This window comes from Cetorhinus maximus, chromosome 11 (assembly GCF_964194155.1).
Source record: "Cetorhinus maximus chromosome 11, sCetMax3.hap1.1, whole genome shotgun sequence".
Classification (NCBI taxonomy): Eukaryota; Metazoa; Chordata; class Chondrichthyes; order Lamniformes; family Cetorhinidae; genus Cetorhinus; species Cetorhinus maximus.
The window spans coordinates 7,567,431-7,585,622 of NC_135889.1; the positions used below are offsets into that span (position 1 = coordinate 7,567,431).

At 43.6% G+C, this 18,192-nt stretch overlaps 1 protein-coding gene across 6 annotated transcripts in view; it reads right to left on the bottom strand.

Annotated features, from left to right (window-relative positions):
- Window positions 1–18,192, bottom strand: part of nbeal1 (neurobeachin-like 1) — a 272,851-nt gene that overhangs the window by 11,636 nt on the left and 243,023 nt on the right. For all 6 annotated transcript variants that reach the window (XM_078551460.1, XM_078551459.1, XM_078551456.1 and 3 more), the window contains 11 exons: window positions 18,022–18,162; window positions 15,992–16,122; window positions 15,329–15,438; window positions 13,795–13,912; window positions 11,557–11,654; window positions 10,576–10,692; window positions 9,959–10,048; window positions 7,197–7,306; window positions 4,572–4,744; window positions 2,438–2,532; window positions 963–1,079 (listed from right to left, as the gene is read on the bottom strand). In XM_078551460.1, the coding sequence (XP_078407586.1) occupies window positions 963–1,079; window positions 2,438–2,532; window positions 4,572–4,744; window positions 7,197–7,306; window positions 9,959–10,048; window positions 10,576–10,692; window positions 11,557–11,654; window positions 13,795–13,912; window positions 15,329–15,438; window positions 15,992–16,122; window positions 18,022–18,162 (1,300 nt within the window). The remainder of the gene's footprint in view (window positions 1–962; window positions 1,080–2,437; window positions 2,533–4,571; window positions 4,745–7,196; window positions 7,307–9,958; window positions 10,049–10,575; window positions 10,693–11,556; window positions 11,655–13,794; window positions 13,913–15,328; window positions 15,439–15,991; window positions 16,123–18,021; window positions 18,163–18,192) is intronic.

The following is an 18,192-nucleotide window of genomic DNA, read 5'->3' on the forward strand; positions in this document are numbered from 1 at the left end:
CCTGCCACCCTACCCCCTCACCCATCCACCTGCCGCCCTACCCACTCACCTGCCACCCTACCACCTCACTCACTCACCTGCCACCCTACCACCTCACCCACTCACCTGCCACCCTACCCACCTCACTCACTCACCCACCACCCTACCCCCTCACCTGTCACCTTACCCCCTCATCTGTCACCCTACCCCCTCACCTGCCACCCCATCCCCTCACCTGCCACCCTATCATCTCACCTGCCACCCTAGCCCCTCACCTACCACCCTAGCCCCTCACCTGCCACCCTAGCCCCTCACCTGCCACCCTAGCCCCTCACCTGCCACCCTAGGCCCTCACCTGCCACCCTAGGCCCTCACCTGCCACCCTAGCCCCTCACCTGCCACCCTAGCCCCTCATCTGCCACCCTAGGCCCTCACCTGCCATCCTAGCCCCTCACCTGCCACCCTAGCCCCTCACCTGCCACCCTAGCCCCTCACCTGCCACCCTAGCCCCTCACCTGCCACCCTATCCCCTCACCTGCCACCCTATCCCCTCACCTGCCACCCTATCCCCTCACCCACTCACCTGCCACCCTACCCTCCTCATTCACCCGCCTTTCTCTCCATAGCTTCTCAAAGTGGCTTTGGGACCTTTAAACCTACTAGAATAAAGCAGCTAGTGCTGTAAAAGGGTGGGGGACGACGACTTCTACGATGATTTTCTTTGCTGCTCCCTGTGAGGATTGCTGCACTGCATGAATTTGGAAGGGCCCTCCGTCGGAAAAAACCAAAGAAGGTAAGTAGTTCTGATCTGGTATATAGCACAGAAACAGAAGATTGGGCTCAGCCAGTCCATAAACAGGCGTTTATGCTCCGCTGGAGCCCCTCTTTCCTCCTTTAAATATTTCATTGCAACCATCTATCCCTTCTCCCTCATATACTTGTGCACCTTACCAGGAAGCAACTGCTAGACTCCAGAATCTTACCTTGGAGCCCGAGACAGCCATATCCAGCTCTGTACTGATGGCTGCACTCGTTATCTCCTCAGTGTGCCCATATAAAATCTGCATAGGTTTCAGCGCTAGGCCAACCGCTATTCCTCCCTGAATCAAAAGAAGTTGAAGAAACATTAATGAAGAGTATCAGTTTGGAGATACGTGGGAACAAACGTGGTGCCATCATGAAAAGCTGGTGTGCAGCTTTGCGATGCTTCTCAATGTTCTGGCTGACTTACAAATTCAAAAGTTATGGGCAAATGTAAACAGAATTGGGTAGTTTAACTTCCAGACAATTTAGATACTTGACAATTTGAAGGTTATTGCCTTCGTTAACATACACAGATGAAGGGCATTGTTTAATTAAGTACTTTGAGTACGTATAAATAGGGGACAGCTAGGACAATGGGTGCGTGAGAGGAGCGTTGAGGCTGAGTGTCATGAAAATATAATAACTTTCATAAGATTATTGTGATTTATTGTAAAGCTAGGTGAATAGCGGGGTTTGGATTAGTTTCTCTGTGTGCGGTTGTGTGTGTGGGGGGTTTTAATTGAATTGCAGACAGCTAGTCTGGAGCTTTTGAGTTATCAAAAGGGAAGCTAGGTTTGAAATGCTAAATACGTAAACGTGGCTGAAGTTTTAGAAAATGAGGTGCGAAGAACATTTACATTTTTAGATAAACCAGAGTATTGAATTTCAAAGAGATGGTAAGATGTTACACCTAGCCAACAGAGGCTAAGCCAGTGTGTTTACTTTTCCCAAAGATCACTGATAATATGAGTACTATGGAAGATTTATATTATGGAAGAAGCAGTTGACGTATTGGGACAATGGAATTTACATTAAAAAGGGAGAAACATGTATAAAGGGGATGAGGTTATGTGTAAGTAGAAGGCATTCTAAGATCTAATAAACGTGAAAAGCCTCCAGTTTCTATGCATCAAGCTACTGTCTACAGGAACCAAAGCTAAGGAAACTCACTGTGACTAACCCTGTCCAGGGTATTGTGTGCTTTGCCTGGATCTGTTGGAATTTATTTGTTTTTACTATTGCCTTAACGGAGGTGTAACTGGAAGTCGGATTAATTATTAGGAATTATCATAATAGTAATTTGTACACCTATGTATGTGCCTTTTTCTTCTATTAATAAATGTTTAATTTAATTTTGTAAAAAACCTCTAAGTCTTGGTGGGCTCATTACTACTGAATTCAAGGCACGCATCTCGGAATAAAGTACTAATTGCAAACAGTTGTGGCAGCTGATTCAAGTTTCCCTCTGGGATTTGAGCAGCTCAGCATTTTCCATCCGCTGTGCCATAACACTGAGCAAATATCAATAAGCTCTCTCAGTAAAGAAAAGTTGCGTGTTTTGGTTTTGATTTCACCAACCGGCTTGGATTCTATTAATAGCCCCAACATGCCGCAATGCACAAAATTCACTGGAAATGAGGCTACGAATACAGACCTGCTGCAAAATTTGCCAGATCATGCATGTTGTGTCACGTGAGCCTGATATCAAATGGATCCCACAGTAATCAGTTGCCAGGCAGGTCACAATGTCTGAAACGGGAGCAGAAAACGTGATAAATGAAATCCAAATTCCAAACAATGAGCGGTGCTAATCTTCCTGGAGCTTCAGCAGGGCTTGTGATATGTTCAAAAAATTTTAACCCGTCTGCCACAGCGTCTCATTGCTATCTATATCTATTGCTGGCAGATCGCCTCTGATATGGCGCACATGGTGAATTAGATGATACAGTGCCTTATAAAACTAGGGTGGCTGTACATAATAACAGCACAAGTCTCGGACAGAATGGAGACAATTGTATAATTAGCCATCAAACGTGCTCGAGACTGCACTGCTGCAAGTGACTAAGATTGACTTTACGCAACTAACTACCACACCGCATTTTGCTGGAGAAATAATCCATCAGTAATATGGAGATATAACTCGCCTCTTATGTGGACACTTCGTCTCATCACTTATGTTTACTGTATCTCATAGAGACTCTTTCTAAATATACTTTGTTTGCTATAAAAGAGACACTTGCTGCGGGTGCTGTTGTAAATTGTGTCCCTCCTGAGTCCATTGGCCGACAGGGGCGGGGTCAATACTCACTTTGCATTGGGAATGTCATCAACAAAGTGCGTTGGAGGAACTTGTCACACGGAGTGAGTGTAGTGCCTAGGGGAAGGTGAGGTGGGGGAGGCGGTGGTATAGCGGTAATGTCATTGGACTAGTTTGAATCCCACCATGGCAGATGGTGAAATTTGAATTTAATAAAAATCTGGAATTAAAAGTCTGATGGTGACCATGAAACCTTTGCTGATTTTTGTAAAAACCCATCTGGTTCACTAATATCCTTTAGGAAAGGAAATCTGCCGTCCTTACCTGCATGTGGCTCCAGACCCACAGCAATGTGGTTGACTCTTAAATGCCCTCTGAACAAGGGCAATTGAGGGTGGGCAACAGATGACACCCACATCCCACGAAAGAAAAAAATTACTAGCATTTTGCCAATGTTCCCAATGTCACTTTTGTTGGTGCTGTCACTGGCACCAACATCCAGAGCTCGATGCACAAATTGGAGAATGGAATGGAGTCCTCCAAGAAACAAGGTGTGAAGAAGCGTAGTCAAGATAGTTGAGAGAGTCAATGGGCTTAGGGAATATTAGTTGACAGCTTGCCCCTTGGGCAGAATTTTTCATCCTGCAGGCGGGCGTGTGCCCGACCCTATCGGGAGTAAAATAGTGCGCAATGACATCAGGCGAGCGTCCCGACGCCATCGCGCACTTGGGTGATATTTCAGTCGGTGGGCGTGCGCGAGAGTCGGCAGCACGCCCGCTGACAATTAAGAGGCCTATTAAAGCCTTTAAGCAAGTAATTGAAAGCTACTTTCACTGCCAGTCCAACCTTAGGGTTGCCTTTGCATTTTTCACAAAACCTCATCCACGGGCGGGATGAGGTTGCAGCTGTTAATCACAATAAGAGGTTGTGGTGGAAGAATTAATCCAGGCAAGTCCCTTGGTTAAAGCTGGTTTATTTCCAAGACAATTCCTCAGTGCCATTAGCTTCCTAGTAGCTTCCACACAAAGTGTTCCAGCTATACCGTTTCATTCTATTCAGTTGGAATAATTAATGCCCATCACCTGTTTAACTATCAATTGGTCTTAACAAAATGATTGCCATATTAACACCAACAGTAAATAAAAAAATCAAAAGCAATTTTTTAAACATATTTTTATGACTGAGTCACAGGTGAGGACATGTTTATCTCATTTGTAAAATCTTTATTTTTCATTTTAAAATTCTTCAGTTCCCTGAGGCAGCTCTGTGCCTTTAGGGAGCTTTCAGTGTGCGCTCCCCCACACATGTTGCAGACTTCAGTGCTCGCGCTCCTCCCGCCCCCACCCCGGCAGTGCTGAGGCTCCCAGCACGCGTTTCACGCTGACTGGTTGTTAATTGGCTCAGCCAGCGTGAAATCGTGGTCGGAGCCCCGATCGCGGGCGCCAGTCCGTTTCGCTGCCGTTCCCGAGCCCGCCTGTACGACAAAGGGAAAATTCTGCCCCTTGATACCCGCTGTGCTGATACCACTTACCCATGTGCCTGATGTGTTGCCCGGTAAGCTTGCCCTTTGCAACTGAGGTCACCCGAATACTATTATCCCAGTGCCCCGCGCTGAAAAGCAGTTTCCCATCGTGCGACACCACAAACAGTTTAGAATTCACTTCTAGCCCAGGGGTAAAGGGGCCATTGATGCAACGCTGGGTTCTGTAGAGACATGCAAGAGTAATGAAGAGGTAAGAACTGGCTGAAACAATGACAGACTGTAGTTACACAGACCGTCCCAATCTATGAGTTTTGATTGCTGAAACCAATACCATTCAGAGCAAACAAGATGAATTTATACAGAAGTGCACAGTGATTATAACAAACAGGCCATTTGAACCATTCAGCCCCTATCAGTGTTAATCTTCCACACAAGCAGCAATCCCAATACCATTAAATTCAACCCTTTGTTTCTAACTACCTTGCCCCAACACTTTATAATTTTAAACACCTCCTTCTAGTCCAATGAGAAAACAGCTTAAGTTTCAAGCCTTTTTGTATTTGATGTCCTAACACTGCCCCAGTTAACCTACGTGCTCTATTGCCTCAATATCTTAGTGAGGAGCAAACAAATGTGGTTCCACTATCAATTCAGGCACGCTCATATGTTGAGCCTCAATGATGATATCAAGGCGGGAATTGAAGATGTGAGGAAAATAAGTCTAGAACAAAAATCTCTGAATTGGCAGGTGGGGATGATGAGAAAAGCCATTGTGATGGTTCATATGTTTTAGATATGTTCCATGATTTTGCTAACAAGGGATTATGTGATGGAAAGCTAACTATTTAGAGACTCCACTAAATACAGAAAAACTACGATATTTCGCCCTTGAGCCTGTTCTGCCATTCAATGAGGTCAAGGCAGACCTGTGACCTGACTCCATACACTTGGATTTTCCCACATATTGCTTAATACATTTGGTTAACAAAACTCTGACAATCTCAGATTTAAAAATTAATCAATCTAGCATCAACTGCCATTTGTGGAAGAGTGCTCCAAACTTCTACCACCATTTCTGTGTAGAGGTGTTTCCTAACTTCACTTCAGAATGGCCAAGTTATAACCTTTAGGCTGTCCGAGATTCCCCAACCAGCAGAAATGTTTTCTCTCTATCTACCCTATCTGTTCCCATTAATATCTTGAAAACTTGGATCAAATCACCTCTTAACCATCTAACTTCCGCGGAATACCAACCCTATTTTGTGTAATTTCTCCTCGTAATTCAACCCCCTGCAGTCCAGGTATCATTCTGGTAAACCTAGGCTGCACTCCGTCCAAGGCCAATATATCCTGCTTAAGACCCAGAACTGAGTACAGTAACTCCAGGTGTGGTCTAACCAGGGCTTTGGTTTTTTTTATTCATTCATGGGATGTGGGCGTTGCTGGCTAGGCCAGAATTTATTACCCATCCCTAATCGTCCTTGAGAAGGTGGTAGAAAGCTGCCTTCTTGAACCGCTGCAGTCCATGTGGTGTAGATACACCCACAGTGCTGTTAGGGAGGGTGTTCCAGGATTTTGACCCAGTGACAATGAAGGAACGGCGATATATTTCCAAGTCAGGATGATGAGTGACTTGGAGGGGAACTTCCAGGTGGTGGTGTTTCCATGTATCTGATGCCCTTGTCCTTCTAGATAGTAGTGGTCGTGGGTTTGGAAGGTGCTGCCTAAGGAGCCTTGATGAGTTGCTGCAGTGCATCTTGTAGATGGTACACACTGCTGCTACTGTGCGTCAGTGGTGGAGGGCATGAGTGTTTGTGGATGGGATGCCAATCATGCAAACTGTTTGTCCTGGATAGTGTCAAGCTTCTTGAGTGTTGTTGGAGCTGCACTCATCTAGCCATGTGGAGCTGAAGCATGACTTCTACCCCTTTGTATTCTAGTCCTTGAGATAGAAAGTCCACTATTCCATCAGCCTTTTTCATAATTTTCTGTACCTGCTCACGGAACTTAAATGATTTATGTAACGGGACCCCCCAAGGCTCTTTGGACCTCCACAGTTTCTAGCCTTTTGCCATTTAGAAAGTTCTCTGTTCTGTCTTTTTTAGGTCTAAAGTGGATGGCCTCACACTTGCTTATGCTGAAATCTATTTGCCACAGTTTTTCCAATTCACTTAGTCTATTAACATCTCTTTGTAATTCTATGCTTCCATCCAACACTGCTTACAATATCATCTATCTGCATCATCACCAAACTTGGATATAAGGATCTCTATCCATCATCTAAATGGTTAATAAAAACAGGGCGTAGTTGGCAGTCCAGCACAGTTGGACACCCACTAGCTGCATTCTGCATTCAAGCATCTGCTTGTTTCCCTATTCTCCGTCTCCTGCACCAAAATATATTGATAGTCATTTGGTAGTACAGAACTTGAGTACTGCTGAGAAAGAGAGACATGCTGTGGAATCTTTTCATCTTGCACTCACCAGGACAGATATGCAAGAATACCAATTGTAAAGGGAACAACCATTCATACTTCATACTGCATAGACATGTCTCTTTTTTTCAGCAATACTAAAATTTATTGGTTACAGCTGCATACGTGCAAACTTAACATGGTGCATTTGACATTCAGCTGCCTAAGTTGACAGTTATGCTCGGTGAGTATTGCTTACTTTGAATTAGTTACTGTTGGATCCCGGGAGAACGTGAAGTAGTTGGAAATGTTTTTATCATAAGGCAGCCATCCATGAGTTCCCATTAGGCAATTCTGACTTAGAGTCACCTGTGGAGCCAAAACACAGGCACTGAGGTATAGCCTGGTGAAATCGCACATTACCACACCCAGAAATAGAAACAATACAGACATTGGGATACATCTAGTGAAACCTGTCCGTTACCACAGTGATCTTTACAAAAACCACACAAAAAGGAGATGGTGGCGTAGTTGTAATGTGACTGGGCTAGTGATCCAGAGGCCCAGATTAATGCTCTGGGGATATAGGTTCAAATCCCACCATGGCAGCTGGTGGAATTTAAATTCAATTAATAAATCTGGAATTGAAAGTTATTCTCAGTAACGGTGACCATGAAACTATCTTCTATTGTTGTAAAAACCCACCTGGTTCAATAATGTCCTTTAGGGAAGGGAATCTGCCGTCCTTACCCGGTCTGGCCTACATGTGACTCCAGACCCACAACAATGTGGTCGACTCTTAACTGCCCTCTGGAATGGCCGACTGAGACACTTGGTTCAATGGGCAATTAGGGATGGGCAACAAAACGCTGGTCTTGCTTCTTTACCGCTGCACAGTGAAGAATCCCTTACGGAGAAATCCCAAACAGTTTTACTGATGTTGAAGTGCATACATAAGGCTATAACCATTCTAAGTTGCACACTGAGTGCTTGGTGCTTCAACGACTCAGACCTCTGTTGTGTGTGCTTAAACATTCCACAGGAGGTGGGTAATTGCTGCCTGGGGGGATTCCAGTAGCCCTTTAATCGGGTCAAAACTTATAATGGTGCAATTTTTCTACACATTGTTAAGGTATGTTGCATTCTTAGCATGCCTTTATAAGGCATCCAAGTGTGCTGTTGCGGTGATTTACTGCTGGGGAACGTCTCATGTGAGTTGTAGAAATGGTATTCCAGCTTCCATTCACCTTTTGTGAATGTGTGCGCTCAAGGTGACAGTTTTGGCGTTTTTGGGTGTGGTACAGAGAGCATTCCTTTCTCTTTCTATTATTTAAATAAACAATGGCAGCACTCAGAGCTCATAACCAGAGAACCCTTATTCTGTGCACCAGCTACTGCAATGTATAGTGTATACGATTCGCTTTGAAAGGCTGGCTGACACACGCCCTCTAACCGACCGAGCCTCGAGCCAGGAGTCTACAGGCTTAATTTAAATAGGACAGGTTAAAAAAAGAACATACAAAGCAATAAACCATACTATCCCCTATAATATATAATATAATAATCATTACTACTCTATCGCTATGAATGGAATTTAAAAAAGGATGTCATCTCCTACGCTGCAAAACATGTTGCAGCTTCAAAATGGACCAAGCTTCTTTGCTGGTTCACAACCAAATGTTTCCATGGGTTAAAACTCTCTCTCTCGCAGTACAATTTTCTTTCTGAAGTAAAATATAAACTGCTTTGGTGTTATGCTTGAACAAGAGGCTGCATTTCCCTCATCAATAGTAAACTTAGAGCCAATTTTCCATAATGGTACACAGTGCTCAGTGTGAAATTTGTGAACAATTAACTCAATTAACATCTTAGACGGGTCACTGCATTTTCCAAAACACCTGCCACTTTGTAAAGCTTTTCACAATTCAGTTTGTTTGACTTTTTATCGTTGCCACCATTGTTCCAACTCCAGACTCACAGAGGCGTACATCTCTTTCTCTCCAACCTCCCAGTGCACCCTTGACCATCTTCCAACAGCAATTCGCTATGTTACTCTTCTACCTCTCCCCCTGCACCCCAATTCAGCTCGCCACTCATTACAGTTTCACATAGCCCACACACACCTCCCCCTCCAACCACTCCAAACAACTTACTCCACCACCTCTCAGAATCACTCTTTCCTTTGACTGTTGAAGGGATATAACGCTGATGAGGGGCAGGAACTCGAGTTAAGTAATGCCAACTTCAGGTTTGGGTTGGCCAAACCCTCACCCCTGCCCCCTCAAGATTCCAGAAGTGAATAAACCAACTTTGTGCATTCTTGATTTTCTTCACTCTGCCTGACCACTAATGGTAACCATTCTTTCAGCTACCTAAGACCCAAGCTCTAGAATTCCCTCCCTAAATCTCACTCGCCGACTTTAAGATGCTCCTTAAAATTTACCTCTTTGACAAAGCTTTTGGTCACCTGTCCTAATACCTCCTGATGCATCTGAGAGTCATAGTTTGTTTGATTACACTCCTTTGAAGTACTTTGGGATGTTTTACTGCATTAAGGGTATTTATAAATGCAGACTCCTTTAGACATTCACCACTACTTGTAACACCTCAAGACTTTTAAACATAAAGAGAATTGAGGTGCAATCCCGAGGGTTGTTTTATATTTACCACAAATACGATAGGAAGGGGAGGTTACTTGGTCTATTATAGATCAATCTAAAAAGAACCCAAAATCTCACTGTAGCAATCAATTGTTTCTTCACTAATTCCATTACACTTCCTACTTGGATCACTGTGCAAAGTGTTTGTTTTTCCAGGCATCAGTTCTAAATGTGAGTTGTGCCAGTTTGAACCCCTGGTCTCACTTCCACAGTTTAGTTCAAGTAGTGCCCTGGATTGGCAAACATAAACCACAACCCCTCCCCTGCCCCCCAGGATAAGAACACATTTAGTTCACCTGCATCTATTCAAGTCGAATTCTTAATTTTGAGATCGTGCTGAGGGCTGCAATGGAAGACTTACCAGGGTATCAGGGCTTCCCTGTGACATGAAGGAACGAGCTTGGCTTTTGGGCACCACTGCTTTCACTATAGGAATGGTGTCGCTGATTCCCTTCAGAGAAATAAAAGATGGTGAAAATCCAGCAAATCCACTGTTTCCTCCACTGAGAATTAATTAATGAGCGATTACTCTCTTAAAAAAAATGCACAGGGGCAAACAATAATGGGGGAACGTCAAAAATCGTAACCTTGAATTACGCTGTCCTTTATTATCTTACAAATTCTTAATTGACGCCAAACACCTCTGTTGGGTTTGTTAATGGATTTACTGAGAGAGGTCTCCGTAGAAGTGACAGAGGCATTTGACATAAATGGGTTAAAAATAACACAGTATGGTTTCTAGGTTCTTATCTTTGGTTGTTAATCTCCAATTTACAGAGAATTTCAACTTCAACAAGTAATACATCCAAATTATAGAAAATCCTGTTGGAGCTGTCTTTTTTGCGAGCATTGTCGTGGAGTGACACATACGTGCTTTTACGCATCACTAATCGAACTAAAGCTCAGAGACAAAAATAAACCTATCTCAATAGACTATACGATAACCACCAGACAAGTGGCAAAGCTTCCAACACTTACCTCCACAAAGAAGGATTTAAGCTCAGTCAGGTGCTGGAACATATTCAGTGGGCAGCTGTCCATCTTAGCCTGTCGCTTCAAAGCTTCATCAGCCGACAACCTGGAAGGATGCGGTTCCTGAGGTGTGGCGACAGCAAGACAGATAATCTTCATCAGGTGTAACTGAACACATTTGTTCTGAAAGCAGTATCACTGGACTAAAAAGGACCTCAACTCATTCTAACTATTTTCCTCAGCTCTTTAGCCAGGAGAAAGTGCTTCCGTTATTTGCGGATCACAAGGATGGTACTGTGGAAGTAGAAGATAGTGCCAACAGTTTCTGATCTTTGATGTAGCAATTCTTCTTCTTGTTCCCAACCAAATGGTGGGCTAACGTAAACGGTGCGCTGGCTGTTTCTGCATGAACAGGTTCGAAGGGCTGAATGGCCTACTCTGCTCCTATGTTCCCCATGTACACTAATGACAGCCAAAAACACCAACACCTACATCTCTCACCCCTCCACTGTCTTGTCAGACTGCTGGTTTGACATCCAGTCTACAAAGGTTCCTGATTCATCAACATCTCGATTTTGAAATTCTCACCTTTTGTGTTGTAATCTCTCCCCAGCCTTGCCTCTCCCTTTCTCTGTAATGTCCTCCGATCCGAATAAAATTCTCTCATGAACTCAGTGCAAGTCAAACACAAGCCATTTGTGCATCTCATATTTCCTTTGGTGGCTGTGCCTTTGGCTGTATAGCTCTTTAACTCTGAAATGACCTCCCTAAACCCCTCCACCTCTCCCTCTCCTTTTAGACCCTCCATAATACCTACTTCTGTAACCAAGCTTCTGGCCACCCCAATTAACATCTGGTCCTATGTCTCAGTGTCAATTTTTGACTGATTGCCCTCCTGTCAATTGTCTTAGGGGCATTTGCCTATGTTAAGAATGCCACATTGATGCAAATTGTTGCTGTCACATTGTGGAGCTGTTAAAGCAATACCTTGAGGAGCTGACAGGGAGTCTGTCCAAAATTACTGATCATCCCTTCCAATGCTTTTCGCTCTTTCTCGTCTGCGATTGCATCCAGGTCAACAGCTCCTGTAATGTGTCATAATAAAATCAAGGCCTATTTTACTTAATGCACTTTATTCCACACATCATACTCTCGCACTAGGGCTTCCCAAGCTTTTTAACACTGAGGCCCCATTTTGAGGTTTGAAAATTGCCGTGACGCCAGGGTATGAGGAGGGGGCTGTGGGGGTGAAGAAGAGCTGAGAGGGATTAGCAGCGGGGTGGGGGGGGGGGGGGGTGCTTAAAAGAGGCCTCGCAGCCGTTAACACTCAGTTGGAGCTCCAAGGGACACGGCAGCCCACTGGGGCTTGCGAACCACAATTTGGGAAGCCCCGTCTTACAAGAAACAATCTGATCTAAAAAAGGACAACCCAAGGAGCACAGCCAGAACATTCACCAGTTACGTTCCTTCAGCATGAAATCTAAGCCAAACCCAACGTTTGAAAGGAAAGCAGTTAAATCGCACAGAAGGTTGGAAAAACTGGGATTGTTCTCCTTAGCAGAGAAGGTTAAGAGGTGATTGTCAGACATGTTCAAAACCATGAGCGTGCATAGGGAGAACCAGCTTCTATTAGTAGGAGGGTCAGTAACCAGAGGGCACCGATTTATTATAATGGGCAAAAAAGCCAAGGAGATGAGGAGCAGATTTTTCTTTACTGCGAGTTGATCTGCAATGCCCTGCCTGAAAGGAAGCAGATTCAATAGGAACTTTCGATAGGGAATTGGACAAACACTTCAGAAAGGAAAAATAGGCAGGGTTATGAAGAGCGAGCAGGGGGAGCTGGGAATAATTGGATAGCTCTTTGAGCAAGTTGGCACAGACACGAAGGACAGAATGGCCTCCTCTGCACTGGACGTTTATAAAATATATCCATTTAGAAAATAAAATTTAGTATAGTGCGTTAACCTCACCACACCACCTTATGCCAAAGAAGCAACGTGTGCTTTTCCTGGACAGACTCAGTCAGGCAGACTACCACTGCCCAACTAAGCATTCAGGATAGGCTCCCTTTACTTGCAGCACAGGTTTTCGAAGGTCGAGATGGTCTGCAGTTCAGTTCTTCCCAGCATTATCAAGGCTAAACAGGTACTTAGTGTTGGCAAAGGCAGGGAAAACCACAGATCACCAAAGGATAATATGAATCAAACATTTCCACACAATACAATAGGAGTTAACAATGCTTCGCTGAATTTGACCTTCAGTGTGGGTCAAATCCTTATTTCCATCATCAATAAAACAGTACTAAGAAATGGGGGAGCAGGTCATGTCATAGAAGTCTGAAAATCTGGTGGCATAACAAAGACCATCAGAGATCCAGTTCCTGACTGCTGCCAAATGGCCTTCGCTGGAAGCGATGTTAACCCAAGTCAGGTAAGTTGGACTAAGACTCAGCTTTGATGCCCTCCAATCAAACTGCCTGCCAGCACCCACCATACAGACTCTGTCATGAAGAAAAGGGTATTTAAATAGTGGACCAAATATAGAGCTGCCTGTTAATGTTGCAAATACTGTGATAATTGCGTGCACACTCTAGTTGTGATTAAGAGCAGCTGATACTAACTGGGGAAAGGTTAAGGCACAGATATAAGAACCAGTTTCCACCTGTGGAGGGCAGCTGTGTAGAAGGAAATAGTAGTCTGCACTTATGTTATACTGGGTTTTGTAAATAAACCTATGCTGAAGACAGACTGACTGCAGTTCCTTGCTTTGCCAGATGGGTTTCAGTGAATTAATACTGCCAACATTGCTCAAACCGTGCCCCGGCAAAAGTTCTTGCATTTAAAAAAACATTAGACAGAAGTTCAGATGGGGGTTGTCTGAGCTCAGTGCTGTCATGTGCCTTTTGGTAAATATGGGAACTTTCTTTCTCTACAAAACCTTTAGCTACTCTTTTCTATCATGTTTCAATGTACTGACTTTCCTGGGTTAACTGGTGTTCATAAGAGACACCCGAATGTTTGATAAGAAACACCGGGACAGTTCAGATGGTGAACATTTTAACTCACTATTGAAATAAATGCAACATGCCATTCAAAGTATTGCTTCAAGTCCTTTTCCATTTTGGCAGCTCCTGTTTTGATTGAACAAGCAGGTTACCAACATACTTCCTTAGATGGCAGCTGGAGATTTCAAGGTATAACCATCTCCCAGGCCGTCATTATTTACCTTCATAAGTACAGTAGTAGAAAACATTTAATGCCTCAGCTGCGTCTGGCCCTCTTTGCTTATATCCAAATATCAGATCAATCCACTCGTGAAGATGAGCAGACACAAAGTCGGACTCCTGAAGGAATGAGGAAATTACAACTCTGAGAAGTATTACGAATTTTGCTGATCCTCTTTACAGCACCTCAGTCAAATTCTTTTATTGAGGCCATGTGATTGGGGGGTGGGATAACATGAGAAAACCATTGGGATTTTCTAAAATAGTTCTCACCACTTATAGCGGAAGCGTTCACATGAATATGATTTGTTGGCTATATGCAATAGCCAGATTAACGTGGGAGTGCTATTACAGTAATCAAATACATAACATGAATGTTTCCTTTGTCCAGCAACCTTTTACCCAGTTATTTCCAGCTCCACTTTAACTTGCAGCTTTATTTAAAATGCAATCAGTGCTTAGTACAAACTGTAAACCCACATCACTCAGAGGGGGCCAGAAAAGGCTTAATTAGACAAAAGGCAATTGGATATGAAATCAAAGCGTAGGTTTACAAAAGTAAAATGCTGTGGATGCTGGAGATCTGAAATAAAAACAAAAATTGCTGGAAATATGCAGTAGGTCTCCCTCCACAAATGCTGCCTAATTTGCTTAGCATTTTCTGTTTTCAGTTCTTATTTACATATGTTTGTTCTTGCATTCAGTGCACCTAAATGAGGTGCCAATTAGTGAATAATCATAGCTGTTGCTGCACAAAGTGGAAAACATACAATGTTATAACTTTGAAACTAATTGAATGTGCCTTTGCAAAGAAATGCAGTGGTTTCTGTCGAGGTTCAACCTGAGAAGCTCCATGACACAGGACTCTGCGCTCTAAGGGCTGTTCCTAGGGATGCACACCGAGGTAAACATCAACTGCAGCTGGAGGACCATCAACTTGGTGAAAGACGTTCTATGGTCTTCCCAAAATTTGCTGGTCTTCCAGTGTAAAGAGTTGTCCACAACTAAGTGTTGAAGACCGGCACTTTCCAAGGTCCAGGACTATGTGCTGAGGGAATGCACTAAAGCTTAGGGAGCTGCCACAAAGGCGCAATGGGGGAAGGTCACCGTCTAAGGCTTTCAGCCATAGTGCACCAAGGGACTGGAAGCTGTGTAGGCCCCTTGGACTGTACATTTGACATGAAATGTATATTGCAAATATCAATTGGATTGAGGCTCCATAGCGTGCAACAAGTTGTAGGGAAAAAAGTTGAATTTTATTGCACTCTCCGTAATATATAGTTTGAAATGTCGAATTTACTTTTACAAATTTTGTGAATAAAGTATATTTCAGCAAAAAAAGAAACTAATGTCAATGCAACTGTTTGCTGATTTTGGCCAGCTCAAATGGCTGCCTGTTTTAAACATATCCTCTAAAAATGGGACATGATTGAATAATGTGTGAAGGTGGAAAGGGGCAAGTTTAGGAATTAAAAACTTGAATTCTCTATACACTTTTCATGCAACAAAATATATAGATTGTGATGCAGCCCTTACCAGGGCTTTCCGGTGTTTGTAGATGAAGTCCTCAGGTGATGTGGCCCATCTCGGAAGTATCACGTCATTAACCCGCTCCTTGGAAATCTGTAAACGTCCCAGATCGAGCTCTTTAATAGTTGAGAAATATATATGTTAGTCCAAGCTCTCAGTGCCTGTTCACAAGACACCTCAAATGAATAGATACTGTCTTTGGGAGATGAACAAGTGTGCTAATAAGAAGATAGGTTACAAACAAAGTATTTCATTGGATCAGTGCACTCTGACAATGGATCAAAAAGCCAGCTATAATGTAAATTACTGCAGAGAGCAGTCGAGGGAGGGGGTTATAGCATTGAGTAGAAAGTGGGAAGTTCACACATTATAACATATTTGTGCTTGTTAACTTCACCTTGAGAAGAAAACAGTTTAGAGTCTGAATTCTCCATAAATGCAGTTGCTTTCTTTTGGTTTGAAGATTGTTCATTGCTTGAAAATAAATGTTACACGACTAAACGCCACCCTGAGCTTACTGGGCTAAGCAGGAATTGTTCTTTAAAATTAATTACATATTGCATAAGAAACTAGTCAGTGCCTGATCTACCTCTCTGAATGACAAAATCAGAAATGGCTTTTGGAACAGGGTTCCCCTCCTCTGTCAGTCAGTTTAGCTGGATTACTTACGGTTCTGATTTTCTAAAAATTCTGGGAAATAGAAGAATTCAGGAATGAGTTCTTTTACGTCATTGGGATTCTCCATGAGAGCGTGCCATGTAGCAGGAATGGAATGGAACTGACGATCCGCGCAATCGAACCTTGAAGACAAAGGTAGCACAGAAAGGAATGAATGGGCATTCTAAAGCTTACAGTTCATAAAACTACGTGCAACATACGACACAGAAAAAGGGCGTCTGGCCCAGCTGTTGCTGACGCTCCACCTGAGCCTCCTCCGACCCTTCTTCCTCTAACCCCATTGGCATAATCTTTCTCCCTCATGTGTTTATCTAGTTTCCCCTTATATGCATATCTGCTCTTTGCCCCAACTACTCCCATGACAGCGAGTTCAAAATTCTAACCACTCCTACAATGTAAACCCAGCACAGTCAGTCTATTATTTTACAATTTAGCATATCCACCTTGTCAACCTTCCAGGATTAACCCTGTGCCTCCCAAGGATTGAAGGTTATTCCTCAGCATACTACGACAAACAACAAGGGTGAACTATCAGAAGGACATTAAACAAAAGCTTTTTCTGCTGCTTCCTTTGAACATTTATCAGTTAATAAAGGTATTGGAAACAGAATAAAAAGGCTGATTTGTCAAGCGCCATCCAATCGGGTAATCAGGAGCATGTTTGCCTTCCAAGGGGTGTAGGAAGGAGATGCCCCCCCCCAGATGTGTCAGCATCCAGTGGTGGAAGGTGGGGCTGGGATGGTTGGAGACCACGGGGTGAAGCCTCTTCGTCCAACCAGAGATGTCAACCCTACTGGTAGCACACAACATGGACAAAGGCCAAGACAGCAGATGGCCAACCACTGACACTCCCACAGTATCCAGCAATAGCCACATTTAAAGAGTGCTGTAAATGTTGGGAAAATCAAATGACAACAGAGTAGGCTGAAAAGAAACAAAATCAGTTAGCATATGTAAGGCGAAAAGACAATGAAACGTTTTGGGTTGTAACCCTTTGTCAGACTGACTGATCGGCTATTTACACCATTTTCAGTTTCTTCCCCCAAGAGAGGCGGGTTGACATTTTGAATGTGTGTTGATAGCAATGTGTCCAGCAAGTAGAAGCTGCCTGATCAGGGAATTGCTGACAATCATCTTCCCCTGTTGTCCAGTGCCCAGTGGTACTATAGCATTTATAAAAATACTGTAGCCGAAGGAGCATAAAACCCAAAACACATCAATACTAGTTGCTAATATCAGATAGTGATGTAACAACCAGCTCTCTTGAAAAACACCTCCAGTAAAACCATTAGAACTACTTCTTCCCCAAATGTTAAATGGTGCACTACTACACATCCCAAAATAACAGAAACCACCACTGAATTTAAAATAAAAATTTTTCATGGGGTGTGGGCATCGTTGGCAAGGCCAGCATTTGTTGCCCATCCCTAATTTCCCGTGAACTGAGTGGCTTGCTAGGCTATTTCAGAGGGCATTAAGAGTCAACCACATCGCTATGGATCTGGAGGCCACATAGGTGGTAAGGATGGCAGATTTCCTTCCCTAAAGGACATTAGTGTGCCAGATGAGTTTTTAATGACAATTGATGGTAGTTTCATGGCACCATTACTAAGACTAGCTTTGTATTCCAGGTTTATTAATTGAAGTTAAATTCCACCAGCTGCCGTGGTGGGATTTGAACCTCTGTCCTCAGGTCATCAGCCTAGGCCTCTGGATTACTAGTCCAGTGACATCACCACTACGCCACCATCTCCCCACTAGCCAGCAGAACCTCTCTCTCTGGGATACCTCCCTTCTTTAAAGCTATTTGAAACCCCTCCCTCCACACCAACTCTAATCATGCCAGCCATTCGTGGCATGTTGGTAAAGTTGGTCAGGCCAACATTCATTGCCAGTCTGTGGCTTGAGAAGATGGCTCTGAGTTGGCTTCTCGAAAATCCATGTGATGCAGGAATTTCCACCCTGCTGTTATTTCATTCACATAGATAGTCAAGTAGTTGAGACATTTGGAAGTGCTTCACCTGCCGCTTTGTAGCTGGATGTGCAATGTAGTGAAGGGTTCAACCCGTATCAGGTAGTGCATGACACCAGCTGCATTGGAGTAGTGAGTTCCATAGTGAAATTTGTCAATCATCCCTGTTGGGTCCTCGAAATAATCGAATCTGTGGCACAACAGGAAAGAGAGGGATCAG